We start from the raw sequence: 20,306 nt of genomic DNA on the forward strand, positions 1-20,306 counted from the left end.
TTGTTTTTAAGCTACTAAATAAAATGTTATTAACAACAAAAACGTGTGTGTGTGTGTGTGTGTGTGTGTGTGTGTGTGTGTCTTCTTTACTTTTTGCTGTTAGTCACAGAGTGAAGGGGCCATCTGCATTTCCTGGAGTGGGGGGTGGGGATTCCATGCTCAGGGAGCCATTACTGAAAAGATCCTATCCTGTGTCACAGCCAGCAGGCTACAAGTATTAGTGGGACATTGAGAATGGCTCTCCCTACCAATTATCCCTTTGGGGGCAGTCACATTCCCCACCCCACCCCCCAGTACAATGGATTTCCCCCATTTTTATTCCTATTCCAAGAAGAACCATTGAAATTTATGGGCATGACTAATTTAGGTCAATTACTTCCAGTGGGTCTACTTCGTTTATAACTTAGTTGAATATAGCCCATCATCCCTGTGAGGTTGCCAGTGCTATTGGACACACCCATCCAAAAAGGACTCCCCCATAGGGTCACATAGGTAGACTGATATTAAATATTTCAGAAAGGGATGGCACATAACCATGTGGATCTTTAAACTAATTATTCTTTTAAAATCCTGGTGGAAATGAGATGGAATGGGCTTTGTGTGAAAGGGCCATAAATTGGATCAAGACTTTTCTGTCTATTCCTGCCTTGATATTATTCCTTCTAGAACTTGCTAGATATCCATCAAACTTAAAGAATCACGGCCTTCTCTGTCTCCCTCTCATTTCTTTCTTTCGGTTATCTGCCTCCAGAGATATTTTAGACAATTTGAGACAGAACACTCACACAGCAAAAGACTATAAGAAAAGTCAGTAGTCCTGTGATATGATGAAAACATTTCTTATCATACACATATTTTTTAGAGATCTGTCCATATTTGTTTAAAGCTCTCTGTTCCTGATTCAGAGCTTCAGGCTTCTAGTACAGTTTTAAAACTGTAAAACAGTTTTTAAAAGTTATCTTGGTCTATGTAAGCCTATTCTTTTTAACCATAGTAGGCGTTCACGATACTTTTCCAAGTCGAGGTTTGCATTTTTCTTTCTTTCTTCCAGATGCATCTCCCACACAGCAGGGCAATACCTTGCTATTCATTTGAATGTCATGTTATTTCAATACGATGAATGTAAAGCTTGCAGCAACAATGAATCAGAATTTGCTCTGCAAACATATTTGCCAGCACTTTAAAACCTTGGTAACTTTGAAACCTGAATAATCTGAGTGCAAAATCATATTTTCAGCACTATAAAACCTAGGTGACTTTAAAGTCTGAAGCATATATGAAAAGGCAGCAAATAACTCATGCCACTTGTTTGCTACATTTGCTAAAGCTCCATTTAATAATAATATAAACACAAAGAGAGCAATCTGCCCACCGTTTGTGCCCAGCTACCAACCTACCTCTCATTAAACAGCTTTTCCATGAGCAGAGAGCTATCTGTGGCAATGCAATGATAAGTCCTGTGATTCACTCTCAACACACACTGTCCACATCCACAAAGAAGGGCTTTTATCAACTGGAACTATGTGAGGGGTGGGCATGAAACCAACACATACACCAAGGTCCCACTGTCCTGCGTTTTCCTCAAAATGTGAATGTCAGGCCTAAAGGATACCCCTCAAAGCCCATCAGACATAACACAATTTTTGACCCCCTAAAGGGTGCACTTAACCCAGCAATGCCTCAGTATATCTAATGTTTCCTTCCTCACCTGCATGGACTCAGTGTTGAAAACAGCAACCAAAACATATCACTTCTAGATGCCAAACATATCCTTCCCAGCTGTGTGAAGTAGATTTAAAAGGTGGGACCCTAAGTACAGTAATTTGATCATGTTTCTTTCAAATTGGATTGTAGTTTGCCTTGCAAACAGTTAACCCAAACCTACCTTGCGTAAGAAGGAAATGGAAAACTACCTGGCAATAAAGAGTTGGGTATATACATCTAATGATGTTTGTACTTAATAGCACCAATAAAGAGCTGGTGTGCTTCAGGGTTTTTTTTATTTTACAAAAATCCCTTTTCCAGGCCTTTTGAAGTTTGTTGAATATGATACCTGGATTAAATTGGCAACATGACACTAAACTAGCTGAAATGGAAACTTTCCAGTGCATCAACACTATGCATTGTCTTTTAAAATAAAGTCTGATGATGTTTATTTCATAACTCAACAAGAAAAAAATTAACTTCTAAGGCCCCTGAAAATCAATTATGTTGAATTTCATCACTAGAGCTTCCCAATTTCCTACTTACCTATGTCTTATAAATTATATTAACACACGCTGAGCTTTTAAAAAGAACCGAGTTCATAAACAAGCATCCAAGGATGTGTTAGCAAAGTTCAGATAGGAAAATTTGCTGAACACACGACCTACTTGGCATTTTTGAAAGAGTCACTACCTGAAGCCTAAGAATGCCCTGTCAAGCTTATTAATGGCCTTGCAAATCCAACGTATAATTTCACCATGCCTAATGAAAAAGAGACTTCAAAAAATGATTCTCAAAGGCAGAAATAATGCTGGTTAAACATTCTGTTATATCTCTTTGTTTCACCACTGAATGCACATTTTGGGTGGACATGGATATTCTCCATACTTTGTGTGTGCCTCAAGATATTGTTTCCTGCAGTGTTGTAAAACCGAGTACGAAGGAAAACTCTGAAACATTTCGGGGGGGGGGGTGGGCAGTGTAAAGGCTCTGTTACTTTGGGATGTGGTGAGGATGGCAGGGGTCCAAACACCAGCCTCACCTACAATTGAGAATCACTACCTAAAGAATGAGTTAGGCATCATTAACACTAACACCAACCAACTGGAAAACTTGTAGCTGGTCAACTGTTTTTAATTAGTAATGCAGGAAGCTACTTGGTCTACACATAACTCTAAGCCAAGGGTGAGGAACCTCCAACCTGTGAGCCAGACTTGGCTGTCCAGGCCTCTCTATTTGTTTTACAAGGCTGTTTGGTGGATCCACGCACATCTGCGCTATGACATCATATATGATGCCATACATACAGGAACAGCCTAGCACCACTCGCAAAGGACTTTCTTTGAACCCCTGAAAATAGGAGGCTCAAAAAAATAGCACACAGCTGTTTGAAAGCCCTTTGTAAATAGCTCCACACTGCTCTTTAAACCTCTTGTTTTCAGAGGCTTAAGGAGCAGTGCAGGGCTGCCCACAAATGGCTTTCAAATACCCCATGCTGTACATTCTAGTCTTGACAGGGCGCCAAAAAAGCTCATCGCCAAACTAAATTGCCAGGAGCTTAACAGGTGGGCAACTTTGAGCAGCCTGGGGTGCTGAGATTAGTATCTGCCCCATCAACTAGCAAAGATTTCCCACCACTGTTCTAAGCCATGGCTTGTGGGGCTTAAATGTGGCTTATTTGTGACACAACCACCAGTCCTTGTATTGTATAGTAGTGACTCTGGAGTTTCACAGAGGAGTCTTTCCTCCACCCACTCCAGCCCTACCTGGAGATGCCAGGGATTGAACTTAAGATCTTTCACATGCTACCTATGTGCTTTATCACTGAGGTATCAGTGATTCAGTGTATGAAATTTAAGCTCCCTTCAGTGTAGGAAATTTAAATGCCACTACTCCTGGAGTTTGTTTTTTAACAAAAAAAAAAATTGCTGTATTCTTATGGCCTTGTTTATGGGTTATTGAAATTGTTTTCTTGAAATGCATTATTTTGGTTTTATGCTATGCCTTTTAAAACCTAAAGCTTCTTTTTGTAAGTCACCTGCAGACTTCTCATCACAAGGGGCTAGTAAGTCTAAACTGTAAAAACAAAATGTGCATGTTGCCAAACCTTGAGGTTTGAACTAAGGCCACTTTATTTAAGAATAAAACCTATACAACCCTTGTAGAGGGGAAATGCTGCTCTACCCCCACCCACAAAGCTGATGGAGCAGTTTAGCCTTGAGGGTAGCCCTATCAGTTTAGCCTTGAGGGTAGCCAGTGTGGTGTAGTGGTTAAGAGTGGTAGTCTTGTAATCTGGGGAACCGGGTTCGAGTCTCCGCTCCTCCACATGCAGCTGCTGGGTGACCTTGGGCTAGTCACACTTCTTTGAAGTCTCTCAGTCCCACTTACCTCACAGAGTGTTTGTTGTGGGGGAGGAAGGGAAAGGAGAATGTTAGCCGCTTTGAGACTCCTGAAGGGGAGTGAAAGGCGGGATATCAAATCCAAACTCTTCTTCTTCTTCTATCCACCCATAGAATCACAGAACACAGAGATTTAAGCCCTCAGGTGCCTAAAGTGGGTCACTGGGCTGAAACACAATTACTGCATTCCCTTTCCTGCACCTGAGCTGCCAAAAGTGACTGAATTAAATAGCAGATTAACCTAATTAACAGTAATGCAGGTAAGAAGGTCATCTAAATGTCCACCATCCAGTTGTTATTCACTATGGAGTAGGCAAAAACAAAAACAAAAACCTCAACCCAAACCATTCTGAATCCACCAAAAATCAATACACGGCCCCAAAGTGACCAACAAGTCACACTGAGAGTCAGGGAGGGCAGGTGCTGTTGCCATAAAAAGAAGAGGGAGGGAGGGAGGCAGCCGCCCAGCCTTTAACTGAACCCACTCCGCCCGCAAGTATGTGAGTAATGCAAGAGCATCAGACTGGCCAGTACTTAGTTGGAATAGGCAATGGAATGAGCCGCCTTTGTAGAACTTGACAGACATATGAGCACTCTTAAGCGAAATACTGCTTTTATTTATATCCATTTCCAGTTAATATAAAAAATAGTTTCAAAAAGTAATCAGGTGTGGCCTCAAATTACAGCCCCATTGATTAAAATGTGCCAACCCTGATTCAAACTATCAACATGGATTTCAAAAAGCAAGCAAGCGATATGCCAAATGACCTAAGCTGCTGTTAGGATTTCACAGTACAGTAAAATGTCTCAATTATCTTAAGCAGTATGAGTCAATACGTTTCCTTTTTAACAATTGTAGTGCAAAATACAATGAAGTTTCAGCACATATACACACTGCTAATAGTATTGATTGAATGGGGTAGCATTCTGCTTTTACCATTCAACCAATGGTACTTCTTACCAATAAGTACACAAACATGTACACACACACACACACACACACACAATTTCTTTCTTTCTTTCTTGGCTGACAAGGTCAATCATTTGTCAGAGCTCTGAGTCAGACCCGGGACTATCACAAATTTAATGGTTGTAATTGTAGAGAATGGGCTTTGTAAGCAGATGACTCCAGGGTCAATCCCCATGTAAGGCTGTTGGGTGAGGTGTTGGGAGACCCATTTTGAACTCTGGACAGCCACTTCCAGTTAGTGGGGAGAATATTGGACTGGATGGGCCAATGACTCAGTTTAAAAGCCAGCTTCCTTTATTCCTATGAATAGATAAAGAAACAGTGATCTATTTGCTTTAATGTTTTATTTCCTTCCTTTATTTATAAATATATAATAATAATAATAATAATAATAATAATAATAATAATAATAATACAAGTTTACAATTATATCTGAACATACAGATACCCAATTAGAAATTGAAACTGAGAATAAGGAGGAAAAAAGGAAGATAAGGGGGGAATTAAAATGGGGGGGGGGAGCCAGGAATAGAGAGGAAAAGCATATAAAATTATAAGCATGACATCAATCAAATAAACTGCCCAAGAGAAACTATAGTCACCTGACAAGGGCAAAGGGTAACCTGAGATCTAAACACATAATATTGTTAAGTTATCCAGTCAATTTTATTCAACTTCCTGCATCTATTTTATGCACAATCTTAAAAACTCCCTCCGCCATGTGCATAGCTTGTTTATTTACAAGTCCCTCTTGTGCTGTGAGAAACAAGACTATTAAGGAGAGGTTCATGTTCTCTAAATAACAAACTAGATATTTGCACAAAACGCATTCCTTTGCTTCCTCAGGCCCATGCCTTCAAGAGACCAGCAAATATAGAGTAAGGTCACATTACGGAACCCTCACACTCAGGATGTACAAATGCAGCAACGTTTGCATCAGAGGGGAGAAGAGCTGACCTCCCCATCCCCTTGCGTGTCCTTGTAGCTTGACCCATAAAACTAGGCAGAATGTACAGCAGCAAAAGATATTTAATCTGCTGTGGGGAAAACTGCCTGTGCAGGACCAGGTTGGCCCATAAGCATTGGAAATCGATAGCTCACAGCCATTTGTTCCTGATCAGAGCATGATTTGAGGAGAATGTCAAAGCAATCCTTTTTCACAGCACAAAGCCAATTTGTTTTATTTTATTTTATTTTCCACCAGGTCATTTAGCCATGTGAGGTGACCCTTGCAATGCGGTGAAAATCAAATATTTCTACCAGACTGACTTTTCTTGTTCTCCTGATGTGCGCTGGAAAGCTTTGATCCTCTGGGGCCTGGGTGAAGCAAAGAGGCAACTTTTAACAGGGAAAGTTACAGAGAAGGGGGAAAGCAGCAGGTGGGTGAGGGAAGTAAAGAGGGGGAGAAATGGGCCTCTTGATTCTGTGCTCAGACTAAAAAGGGAATGTTTCTCCAAAGCTAAAAGAATGTGGCATTTCCTCAGCTGGAGCCAGTGAAAGTGCGCTGGTCTCAGAAATCGCCTTCATCTAACAGCACCCGGCCACCTGCTCCTTGAATTCTGCTGTTAAAAGACGTTAGCAGACCATCTGTTATGGGGTGGCACGCTGAGGATTTTTGGTCCTGTTCATATTCATGGGGGGGAAAGCAGCGGTATTTAATCAATCTGCTTGGAATTGCTTTATATGATTAGCGTGTAATGATTCAGGTAGGTCATGGACACGGACATCTTTTTTATTACTGCATTAGACAGCTAGAAGCACACATCAATCCCATAAAAGATACAAGGGTTGATGCACTTTGGGGAAAATATATTCAGCCACCAAAGAAAACAATAATAATAAAAAATGCAAATGTGATAGATAATGACTCTCACAAGGAGGAAGGAGGGACAAGAAGAGGGTTAGCTTCAGGCTGATGTGCTCTCTCTCTCTCTCTCTCTCTCACACACACACACACACACACACGAGCCCAGCAAAAAGAAAAAGGGTGTCAAAAGAAGTAACAGGTGCTACCCAGCATGTGCTACCCAGCACATGGCCCTGTGATTATGCCTGCCCTGCCCAATAACTTTATCCCTTCCTGGTCAGGTGGCTAAATCTATGCATCTTTTGCATTTCCCACAATGCCTATGCTTTTTAGGGCAGTGCCAAGGAAACTTTTTCAGCCGAGGGGCCACATTCCCTTATGGGCAGCCTTTCAGGGGCCACACATGTTCGGATCGGTGGGGCCAGAGGCAAAAATACATGGGACCACAAATGTGAACTTTGTCACACTTTAGCCACACAAAAGTCAGCAGTTTCTACACCCTACCTTCCCATATTCTATCCAAACAAGCAAGAGACATTATTACAGTTGAATTACACATTTCCCAACAGACAAAAGCACTTGAGGGGGGTGAGGGGCATGACAATTAAGGGATGTTGCATGGGTATGGCCTAGCGAGAGTCCCAAGGCAGTGATGAAATTTGGCCCACAGCTGAGAACATCAGGGTCCTCAGAAACCCACTGTGAACATAGTAACATAAAAAGAGCCTGCTGAATCAGGCCAGTCGCTCACTTAGTCAAGCATCTTGTTCGGTGTCCCCACATAGATGCTTGTGGGAAACCTGCAAACAGGACCCGAGCACAAGAACACTCTCCCATCCTATGGCTTCCAGCAACTCGTATTCAAAAGTATTACTGCCTATTTGATAGCCTTAGCCTCCATAAACGTGTCCAGCCCTCCTTTGAAGCCATCCCAATGGTGGCCATCCAGTGTCTCCTGTGGGAGTGAGTTCCAGAGATTAACTATGTGCTGCATGAAGAAGTACTTTACTTTATCTGTCCTGGATCTTCCAACATTCAGCTTTATTGGATATGATATTTGCAGTGCACACTGATGGCAAAGTGAATTCACTTTGCTCAACCCTTGATGCAACGGTTAACACAAAGCATAGGGAAGTTCCAACCACAACATCTGAACCAGCTGTGTGGGATCACTTTTAGTTATGGCGGCATTTGGATGTAGAAAAGAGGCTGGCAGCTGCATGTTTGATGAATGCACATATATTTTACTGCTGGATGCCAGACTTGAGATTTTCTGTGCCAAACAGCAAGTTTTCTTGGGCCAGCTCTGCAAGTTTGCCCTCTTTCCATGGTTCTTGGATGTCCAATGCTGATGCTGGAAGTTCTACAGCTTCACAGGCCATGGAAATAGCAATACCTGGATTTATTTGCAGAAACCTATCTTGCGCAGCAAATTGTGTAAGCTTCTTTTGTTTCTGAGTCAACTGAATGGATACTATTTTAAAAATACGACATCATTTAAAGTATTAAGTGTTATCATTAAAGTGTCACATACACATCAAAGGGGCTCTCTTTTTAAATATCTCTTTAGTAGATTACTCACCTGTATATTGTCCAAAATAAAATTCTAACTAGAATACTATAATAGCCATCCTATAAATCAGTAATGTACTACATGTGTAGGTCATGTCACAGGCGAATAGAGCAAAATGTCTGGCCATATGGTGGACTTAAGAGCCAGCTCATCTACATTCTCTGTTACCAGGCAACGTCTCGGACTTCAGTCTCAGATTGGCTAAATAATAATGACCCCTTACCCCTTAAAAATGATTGATATTCACAGTACTAGTCAGGTTACAATCACAAGGGGGAAATACTGGCAGCAATTAGGCACTAAGGAATTTGGCAACATTCAAACATTTTCCCCAAATCCAAAAGTATCATTATTGTTTCCTTTATTCTATAGGCTTGTTTCTACAAGGCTTCTCCCTACCTTAGTCTGTGTGTGCAGATATTGAAATATATTAATCATACACAAATTGTTTGGCTTCCTAACAATGCCCCACTAATTAGCCCAGGATCTGCCACCTCCCATAAGTTGGAAATCCCTCCACCACCTCTGCCTTGCTGTGCTGTGGTGACACAATTTCTTTTTCACCATTTCCCCCCAACATGTCAACTGTGTCAAATGCTGCTAACTGCCACAATGCTGCTCCATGACAGATAGGACCGCTTGTGGCAGAGATGAAAAACTAAAGAGTAACAGGCACATTTAGCAATGAAAGGAACAGATTTGTAAAGCGTGCTCAGTATGAATAGCTGCTACTTGGAAGTATAGCCAAAACACCTTTCCTTGAAATTCTAACTTCCCCACCCCCTTACGGCAAAGAGGAGAGTTATTAGATACATAAGCACTTTCCCCTTGTAAATCACATTTGCATTCCACTGTGGTTTTCGGACTGTATTCTAGGGAAACCCTGGGCTTTCTCAGAGGCTTACTCCTCAAGGAGAAAACTGGGTAACTACAGTGGTACCTCGGGTTAACAACTTAATTCATTCTGGAGGTCTGTTCTTAACCTGAAACTGTTCTTAACCCGAGGTACTATTTCTGGGTTAGTGGAGTCTGTAAGCTGAAGAGTCTGCAACCCGAGGTACCACTATACAGGGGAGCTTGCCTACTAGTCCTAAATTTCCCCCTTCAATATGCAGACAACAGGTGAATGTTGAATACATTCTTCCAGGACACACTCTCAGTCCACACGATGAAACAGAAAAGCCAAAGGACAGGGCCAGAATGACAATATTATGATGCCCCCATTCAAAATAAAAACAATATTAATCCATATATATATATATATATATATATATATATATATATCTGAAATAACATAAAACTTACATGTATGCTGAAATGTACATGCATGGATGTCATGTGCAACACATGACAGGGTCTACTTCCTCACATCATTTTGATTTAAACTAGTAGGACACCCTCTGGTTTAGTTGGTGACAATAAATAAAAAGAACAAAAATGGAGAAAGAGTGTGCACTGGAGTGTAAGGAAGTCTAAGAATTCTGACTTTCCCCATTACGACTACTTCAGTGCTTTTGTGAAATAGCAAATGTCAAATTATTTCCAATTCTCTCTCCCTCTCCCTCCCCACCCCCGTGCTTTGTTAGTGCTCTAAGCATGTGTTTGGTCTGCCTATTGGGTAATCCATCACTGCCAAACCAGCTGGACCCACAAGCAGCATGAACTGGGTGCACCATGGAACACCCTCCCAAATCTTCTGCAATATCCAGAAACTTTGTAGGAAATGTGCTATGTGCAGACAAAGTAGCATGCAAATGGTTCTATGAAGTGTGAAAACCTTGAGAATGTCTAATTTCTATGGAGCGAGACAATATCTACTCAGAAATGCCTCATTTTTCTGACAACACTATTGTTCAGTGGGAGTTAATGATCCCAACTAGGGTCCAACTAGTGTGTGTACAACAACACTTTCCTGGTCCCTTCCCAACCCCTCAGGTTCAGTCCTCAAAACCCATCAATGAATGTGGAATGGCATGTGATAGTATGTGACAGTGTGAGGCTCCATATCATGTTGGATCGAAGTCAACAATGATCCTACATTTTGTGGAATTGCTTTAGACAGATTGCAGTTTTATTTAGGAGAGAATAAGGTATGAATTAATTACAAAACTTAGGTACAACTGTATTTCTAGGCTCAGGATGTGTGTTCATGGATGATTACTTTCCTTACTGCAACCCATTCAAGTCCTTTATGATATAAATACACACTGGTGGATCAAACTAAGAACATGCATGGTTCAGTAAATGTTACCAGCTTACAATGCTAAAAGTAAAATGGGACACTTTGGAAAAGTATGGGGAAAACAAATTAATCCAAAATGACGTTGTCACATCTAATCTTTTGTTTTTGTTTTTAAGTGAGAAAATTAACAAAAAATGTAAGCTGTAATTATTCAAAAACGTCAGTAAATTTATTCCTTATATTAATCCAAAAGATCTAGAGGACTGAGAATACTGGCTAATCTTTCAGGGAACAACAAAAACATTACTTTCTACTGTTTTCAGCTGGTATACACAAACACACAACTATGAGGAAATGAGAAATCCACACATGACCCATTAAGTAATTCAGATTTCTGTTTCATTATAGACCATTTTCATTGTGATTTACTCATTTGTCCACAAGGAACAGATTCAAATACTGCTTAAGGAGATATCTATTAATCACATTATCAGCACACACACACCCCACTCAACTGTCTCCTTCCTTTCCCTCTTTCCAACTCCTCAACTACAGGGTTCTCACAACAAACTTTTAATCACAGACTCATATTCAACAGAACACAACAATCTTTCCATTTTGTGCAGCTGAAGATGCAAATCAAGCTGGGGTGAGGCTTAAGAACTATGCATTCCATCAACATAGAAAAGAAACCAGAGAGAGTTGCACTTACAGAATGAATGCTCCGCTCTAGAAAACTGTAGGCTCCACTTACATGAGGCTTCTGTGTAGTTTCCTGAAAATAAAAACAAACACAAAACCCATCACACTATGTTCTTGCTGCACCATCCTCCACATTTTATCCTAACCTTAAGAGTACAAAGAATTAGGAGAGGCAAAAGTAAGTATATATTCACACAGCAAATAGTTACTCTATGGAATTTACTCCTACAAATATTTAGTGATTGCCACCAACTGGGATGGCATTAAAAGAGGATGAGATAAATTCATTAAGGCTGTGTGCTACCTCCAGTATCAGAGGCCTCTGAACAGCAGCTGGTGTGAATCAGAACCATGCAAAGTGTACAGATGTGCTCAGGTCCTGCTAGTGGGATGCTGGATAGGATGAGCTATGTTCTGACTATGAAGTGGTTTCTGTGATTAAAAGATTGGTGTAGGTATGTATGAGTGACCTTTCCCTTGGAGAAGAGAGAAAGATCGAGGCTCATGTATTCCCTTCTCATTCTCTTCCAAGAGGCGAATGCCTGAAGCAGAATATCCCATGAATATTTGAATGGCAAACATACAATTGTGCAGTCAATTAACTTCAGGGTTTTCAGGTTCTCAGGAAGAATCTCAGGGGGAGAGGAAAGGTAATATCTGATCAAGCACAGAAAAGTATTTATATCCCAATAACTGTACGGTCTAATGGATGGTTTTACAAGTTTCCTCACTTCTTCCCTGAGCAAGATTACACAGCATCCATCTTAATGACTAGCCAACAGATCGAAACCATCACAGTGAAAATGCAAAACTGCTGATGAATAATTTGAACTTTTCTGCTTTTCTCGCCTCTCCAGAACCCTTCAGCATTGCATTATAATGCAAGATTAAGAGAGTAGAAACCCAGCTTTGTGTGAGTTTCTTCTCTCTATCACTCAACATTGCTGGGAGAGCATAGTGGTATATATTTTTATCTGTTGTATAAGCATAAGTTTGAAAAAAAGTGGGGTGCAGGATTGTTCAGAGTGCCATAAAGGTCATCCATCCCCCCTTTCAGTATACAGATGCACCCCATACATTTGAGGAAGATTCAATGCACATTGAAAGCACATAGTTTCCCTCAGAATTCTAGGAACTGTAGTTAGGGGTGCTGTAACTGTAGCTCTGTAAGGGCAAAAGTATAATTCTCAGGATTCTTCAGGGAAAGTCATGTGGTTTGAAGGCACATTGAATGTATGTTAAATGTATGTTGCGGATCTTTCCGAAGGCTAAATGCACACATTCTGAAAAAAAAGAAAACTGAAATCCGACTTGAGTAGTAATTTGGATCAAGAGCAATGATGACACATTCAGGAGATTACTGTCAACCAAACATCAAACGCGAACCCACACACAAAATCAAATCACACATTTAATCCATTTAAAAAAACAAAAACAAAGCAAAACAGTCAAGTTATAAATAGACCTACATAGAGAATTGCTGGTCATTTAAATTTCCAGCTCCAATTAGATAAAGTTATCACCAACTGAAAGCCAGATTATCTTTGCTTTATAGGAAAGCCAAAAAGAAAAGAAAGCTTTTGAACTATGAGCAGGGCTATAATTAGACAACTTGGATTATTACTCCTGTTTTGAGGCTTGCTCTCCCTTTTGTCATTGTTACTGTTTTTGTTTGGCCTCTGTTTAATTTCCTGTCAGCCTTACAAGAGATTTCTAATGTTTGGCCTGTAGAATAAGTTCTGATTAAAAATAATCTTCCCAATTACAGCTTGGCACAAGCTAAGACTGCCACGTGTTCCCTGCCACTAACCTCTGGGTTTCTGTCTGCAGTAATTGTGTCTATATCAGCCCCTAACTGCAAATGAAAACCCAGGGGGCATATTCAGGCATCCAGCTTCCTGAGCCTTACCCATATCTCTTAATTTGCACTGTCTGTCAAAAGGAGATGCTCTCCAATGTACTAAAATGAAATCCTCAGAAACGGCGGGTCAAATGAACAAGGGGAAATGGGAGGGTTTGGAATTGAAAGTGGGGGGAGATGTAGCAGAAATCTGAGACTCAGATACGAGGGTGCCTCAACACTCTTCATTATAATTCCAATCCCTGTCCACATGCACACTGAAACTGGTTAACAAATTCCGAGGTGGCCTTTTCTCTTTCATTACAGAATCTTCTCAATCCAAACATCCCATGCCTAAACTACTAAAATAAAATAAAATGCTGAAGTTATGTGTTGTTGCTTCCGGTTTCCCTCTCTTAAATGCATAGCCAATTCATGTGGTAAAATGCAACAAAATAAGAGTAAAGGAAATAGCAGGTTTTTCAAACAGCTTAGATTTAGCATACGGACGGACGCTTATTGATTGATGCTGCAACATCAAGTGAATGAACTGCTGCAATTTAAACATAGCAGACATATCACCTCCCAGTGGAAGGCTGGTTCATTAGGGCAAATGGGACACTGCCCAACCAAGTTCACTGTGTCTTCAGACAGCCCCCCTACACACACCTGTCTGTTCAGGGAGTGGCGCTGCCTGTCAGCTGATTCACAGCATTGCCTTTGTAGAACCCAGTATAGAGGAAGATGTGGGCAAACCCACAATTAGTTGTATTTGTTTGATACTGGGCCTGGTTCCATCTGCTGTTGGGCTCCATGCCTTCTACCCTTCCAGGCTCACTAGACACCAACCACCACTATGCCTAGTGTCACACAAAACACAAAGCTGGCCACAACTCCTCCAGTGGACCAAGCCTGCACATTCACCTTCCACCCTTCAACTGGTGGGGAATCAAGACAGATAGGTATAAATATGTGCCCAGGGAAACTTGTTTTCTTCTTTCCCCACACAAAATCAGAGAACAATATAGTGATATACTGCAAGGAGGACACAAGGGGCTTAGCTCACTCACTGCATTCTGGGGTGTGTGGTTTTTAGACAGATATTAATTTCTGGTCTAATAGGCTGCCTGTCCACTTTTTCTCTGGAATCAAGTGTGGTGCTCCTGATGCTCTCAGTCTGTAGGTTTTTGTTTCTGTTTTGTTTTTTGTTTGTTTTTGAAGGGAAAGGAAGTTGGACAATAAATTTCCTGCCTCACTGAGTGATGTGTAGCAGTTCCACATTTAGTAAAACATCAGAAATGCAGGCAGTGGGGCTGGAAGGGTGTCTTGTTACTTTTAGGGTTGGAACTGCAGCTCTGCAGCTCCTTGCATTCCTCCTGCTCAACCTGCATGTTTTAAAATGAGCAGCATGTTCCAAAAGCACTAAAGAGAAAAACAAATAAATGAACGAAAACCTCCAGTACATTATCCTCTCAAAGAAACCACCACAGTTGAGTTACCTCGGGATATCTTACCACCGAATAGAATAAGAACGAGTGAAACAATCTGTCTAGCTTCCTCTCTTGTCAGTAAATCCCACAGAGGTCAATAGAGGTATTAATGTGATTAAATTATTCAAATACTTTAGGGGTTCCATTTTCTGGTCCTGAAATTTTAATCAGTACTATGATCACCCAGAACTGCTGTGCCTGTACATACACAATTGCAAAAATAAAATACTTTGAAGAATAGAACTATTACTTTTGAACCAGCATTCAATTTAGCACCATTATGTGTCAGAATATGGCGAAGATAAGCATTAGGAAGTCACAATTGTTTTGCTCATTCATCAGCGTTTTATATCAACTCCTATTTTTCAGCACAACGTTTTTCCCATTTCTATTATCAAGATTAATAACCCAACAATGCACAAAAGCATAGACTGGACTGAGGTAGGGAGAAGGGTGGGGGAAGAAAAAGACTATGATTTACTTCCTCTGATTACTGTTTTATTTACACTGCTGAGAACATTCTATTTTTCTGCTTCATAATTTAGCACTTGTCCCATAAAGGAACATTAAGGCAAATCACCCCTTCTGTTTAACCACAGCATGCTAAACTGTACTCTAAAGTAATCCACTTTAGAAAACAACAGCAGCAGCAGCAACAACAGTGTTTGCCTATAGCACTTGCAACCAGATAACCAGAAAGAAAGAGAAGAGACACAGGGAAGTGGTTTGAAGTAAGGCCAACCACATTGCATTAATGATCTGCAGAGGTAAAAATCCATGAGCAACTTATACTGCTGCCTAGCTTTACTAATCAAAAGGTAAGCTTGTCGCTGCCCAGTGTATGGGTTAGTATTTTACTCTATCTGTTCTTACTATTTAAACATGTGTAAGTGATGTGCAAAAATGCAACAGAAACAATAAAATGCTGTAATAGAAATAGGAGATACAACACAAAACCCAGCAGAACACTATTATAAAAACAGGACTTCTGTAATAATGGGGCCCTGTCCTATAGGTCAGGCAGGGAAATACAAGGCATTTGAAGCACCAGAAGGAAGAGTATTCCAGAGTGCAAGGGCAATGGTAGAAAATGCCCATTTTTGTCTTACTGCTCTATGACATTCTGTAGGATGTGGTGCCTTGAGTAAAATGTCCCCAATGAAGGGACAGGTATTATTTCAGATGATACAAGTGTCCAAACATCAGAACTAGGAAAAAGGAACTCACCATATCTCCTCTGATAAAAGAGGTATGTGTGGGGTTCTGGGTCCTTTTGGCTTATTATATCTCATGCTAGACATAGTACCAAAGATGTATGGGTTGGAGCACACTAGGAGGCAGGGCTGGAAGTCAAACAACAAGCCACTTCTGGTGCAGTTCCTGAGCATGCTCCAGGGCTGGGGAAGAACAGGTGGAGGATATATAAAACCTTCTGCCTGTTTCTTCTCTCTTCCTTCTTCAAAAGATGTGGTGCCCAGCTCAGTATCCTGCTATGCAATGTGACTTAGCTGGTTGCCACAGTTGGGGCATAGCAAGAAGTTGTCTTCTCCCGTGGATGGTTGGTGGGCAGGGATTTTTCCACTAACTCCAAACTGCAGTGTTGGAGAAGTTCAATTAGAGGTGACAGCTGGATAATGAAGTTGATTGGTTTTATCTGGACCCTTGACAGCTGTGTATAGGAAACAGAAGACGTTGGCACAAGTTGTGAATACCCTGAGGTACTTTCCAGGTGAACAGTGACCCCAGAGACTGTGGGAACAGTGACACACGGCTGTGGGAACCATGAAGCAGGGTATAGATCACTTCTGAGGTTAACCCTCACTCTAAGGACACATGAATCAGGAAGAGCTGCCTCCTCATATGAATGGGTAAGACAGAAAGAAGTGGAATTAGCACCACATTTCACCCATGTGGGGTAGGTTCACCCAATTTCCCGCACATGGTCTTTTTTCCCTGAGCAGCTCATACCACCCAACTGTTGGCATCTGTCTGTCTCAGGAGACAATGGAAGTGTGTGCCTTCAGGGGCAATCTGTTGGAGTTACAGCTCCAGCTGTGACTACAGAGACTGATAAGAGAGAGACATGTTTTGTTGCAGCTGGGGCAGATGAAGGTGTCTGACTGTGTTGATGCAGGTGTACTAGGGCGTTTCTTATTTCTGCGCTCCTCCCAGCTGTCATTCCTCCTCTGGTCACTGCTGTTGTTCATTAAGTGGCCCAAGTTATATCCCATACCTTGTGTCTTGCCTCTTTATTTCTGGTCTCCTAACACAATGCTAATTACACAAATGCAATTAACATGAACGTTGTGTTGTTGTTCTGTAATCAACACCATGGGGAAACAGAACAGTAGAAGAGGTGAAGTTTTAACTCATTCTCTCCCTGCCACGGTCACGACAGTAATCACCTCTGGTATTTGCATTTCAAGGGGATTTCGAATTGGCACCATTTGGGATATATCCAGGCAATTAATGTCACATCTGGCTTGGCCCTCAGAATCTCCTGCATCTCATAAAATAGCATCCAGCAGCTCTTTCATCCTCATTAGTCACTCTGCTATGGCTTCTCCTGAGGGAAGAAATTATTATCCTGCAGTCTGATAATAGCAGGTGGACCCTCACTTTTCATGAACTGCTTGGTTGCATCTGTGTGTGCCTGGAACAGAAGGCGGTGTTCTCAATATGGCAGTGATCATTCAGAGAACAATTATGCTGAAGCTCTATGAACAGAGACCATACTGTCTATAATGCTGATCATATGGCTTGGGTAGGTTTGTATAATCAGAAGCAGGTTCTTCATAAGTACAGAGTTGTGGCTATCTATGTTCTACTCAGAGTAGACCCACTGACATTTATGTGCATCCAAGTCTATTAATTTCAATGTGTCAGTAGAACTTAATTGAATACAGCCCATATAATTTTTATAGTGGGTTGGAGCCAACGTCCTGTTTTACTGTATTCCAGCCTGACGCTGAATCTCACAGACATGGAGGCAAGGCAGGAAACTAGGTAAAGCTAGCTATGGAAAGGCTGGTCAGAAGTTTCAGGACCATAAAAAAGGTAAAGGTACCCCTGCTCGTACGGGCCAGTCGTGTCCGACTCTGGGGTTGTACGCCCATCTCGCTTAAGAGGCCGGGGGCCAGCGCTGTCCGAAGACACTTCCAGGTCACGTGGCCAGAGTGACAAGCTGCATCTGGCGAGCCAGCGCAGTACACGGAAATGCCATTTACCTTCCCACTAGTAAGCGGTCCCTATTTATCTACTTGCACCCGGGGGTGCTTTCGAACTGCTAGGTTGGCAGGCGCTGGGACCGAGCAACGGGAGCACACCCCGCCGTGGGGATTCGAACCGCCGACCTGATGATCGGCAAGTCCTAGGCGCTGAGGTTTTACCCACAGTGCCACCTGCGTCCCCATAGATGGCTCCAAGTGAGCAACTTTCTCCAGGAAGCTTAAGATCATACTGAGGCACTTTAAGCCTCTTCCAGGCTCCACCCGCTTAAAGCCTATGGCTTGCAAGTGGACACTACTCCATTCTATAGCCTCCCATCTAATGTTCTCTGTGCACCACTGATCCAGTGAAGTGTGATGGGAGGCATTTGTTTCCTGAGACTCAGCTGCCCACAAGGATCCAGAGGCCCCAGAGGCTCTGGTGGTCCAGGAGCTTATTTCAGGGGCTCCTGTCTGACAGTTTGAGTCACAGTAGTGCCCTGATCTCCAGCAGCCATCTCAGAAGCCTGACCTCCATCAGGCTCCTTAAATGGTGCCTCTGTAGCCTCTGACTGTGTCTGGGTTTGCCCGTGTTACCTCCAGAGAACCACCCCTGCCATTGCTTAGAACTCAGAATAGGTTGCAACTGTTTTAATGAAACAATCTAAAGAAACAACCTTAATTGTGGTATGGGCATGTGCTTTAGTGGAAATGCAATCCTTCCACAAAATAAGAAGACTTTGGATTTGATATCCTGCTTTATCAGTACCTTAAGGAGTCTCAAAGTGGCTAACATTCTCCTTCCTCCCCCACAACAAACACTCTGTGAGGTGTGTGGGGCTGAGAGACTTCAAAGAAGTGTGACTAGCCTAAGGTCACCCAGCAGCTGCATGTGGAGGAGCAGAGACGTGAACCCAGTTCACCAGATTACAAGTCTACCGCTCTTAACCACTACACCACACTGGCTCTCCACAAAAGACTTTACCATCCAGCATGTTCCCAGGCAGAAGGGAAATGGTTATTTAGCTTCTCCCTTCAGGACTTTTCCCTGCAATCCATATTCATCCATTTCTTTAAGGCAATCAATGAAACAATACCTTCCTTACATCTGTAAAAAGAAATTCTATTGTTCCCAGATTGCTTGATGGAGAGGTTTAGAAAAAGATCAGATCCACTGCCAAACAACTGATCAATAACTTCCTTTACTCATTCCATATATTAAAGCATCTTGAAGCTAGAGCTCAAACTGAGGGCAAACTTGTTAAAACAATTCCAGAAAGTGCATGCTTTTCAGAACCTCTCTCCCTGCTGATCCCTTTCTCCAGTTTCCAAACAATATTTAGCACCAAAAATATTGTTACTTAAGGAACACTCTTAGGCATATAACAAAAAGAAGCCAACCTTATTAAAAATAATTGATGCCCCTAAACATATGTTGCCTTCCTGTACTTCAAATTTCTAGACAATATGTAGTGAGCAAATCATAACATTTGAAATTGAGGCCTATGCTTCAGATATCATCTTAAAATGCACTGCTTGGTGCTCTCCACTTCTCCATGCACGAAAAACAGTACCAGGGACAGTGCTGCAAAGTTAAGATTCTTTTGGATGAGAGAGTGTTGCAGAGTTCAAGTATTGCTAATATTTGCTGTGTTTACAAATATAGACAAAGGGCAGAAGCAAGTAGACTCCTAGAAAACACAGACATAAGACCCCAGAGAGCAACTTGTGTAGCACACCAGTACGTTTGTGGCACCCCAACTTTTGGTAAATACCAGCTAGGAAATAAATCGTTCCCAGGGCAAAACTAGGTGTGTGTTTAATGTGCATGGTATTTTATTCTTTTTATTTTAAAAAAAATGCAAACTTCGGCCCCTCCATTGGAAGGAAATTCCCAATTGCTGCCAATGTAAATAGCAACTTCAGAGGAGAAACTCTGAGAAACTGAGCACACAAGGAAAGGAAGGCAGGGGAGAAGAAAAGATGGAGCACACAGATACAAGATTTGTTTTTTGTACCGATACATCACAGTTTATTGAAATGAATCTGTTAAACATTCTTTAAAGAATGTTTGTAGCCCACCTGTTATATAATATAAAGTGTTGAATTAGAATTGGAATAAATATTTTGCAACAAATGAAATTTGAAGCAAACCTCCAAGTTCCATGTTGGGCAACATATTTAGGGAATCTGATGGCAGGAGTTCTGGTAAGACTAGTGAATTTATTCAGGGGATCCCCATGCATTCTGAATGTGGTTGATTGGCAGTGGGGGGCAGACAGCACTATGAATAATATCACCAACCTGGGAAGGTAGGCTATCTAGGAGAAGGAAAACACTGGTCCTAAAATTCCACTGCCTTGCAGGATATCTTCAGGAGAAGAAAGGGCTAAGGAGTAAACCCTACACAAATCCAGAGTGGAGTCCCTAAAA

At 41.6% G+C, this 20,306-nt stretch overlaps 1 protein-coding gene across 21 annotated transcripts in view; it reads right to left on the reverse strand.

Moving 5' to 3' along the window:
- RBFOX1 (RNA binding fox-1 homolog 1) overlaps positions 1-20,306 on the reverse strand; it is a 1,446,067-nt gene that overhangs the window by 838,774 nt on the left and 586,987 nt on the right. For 20 of the 21 annotated variants that reach the window (XM_083585208.1, XM_083585181.1, XM_083585184.1 and 17 more), the window contains one exon: positions 11,348-11,410. The exons of the other annotated variant lie outside the window; for it this stretch is intronic. In XM_083585208.1, the coding sequence (XP_083441334.1) occupies positions 11,348-11,410 (63 nt within the window). The remainder of the gene's footprint in view (positions 1-11,347; positions 11,411-20,306) is intronic. 21 annotated transcript variants of the gene reach the window in all.

Source organism: Podarcis filfolensis, assembly GCF_964270895.1.
Source record: "Podarcis filfolensis genome assembly, chromosome: 14".
Taxonomy (NCBI): domain Eukaryota; kingdom Metazoa; phylum Chordata; class Lepidosauria; order Squamata; family Lacertidae; genus Podarcis; species Podarcis filfolensis.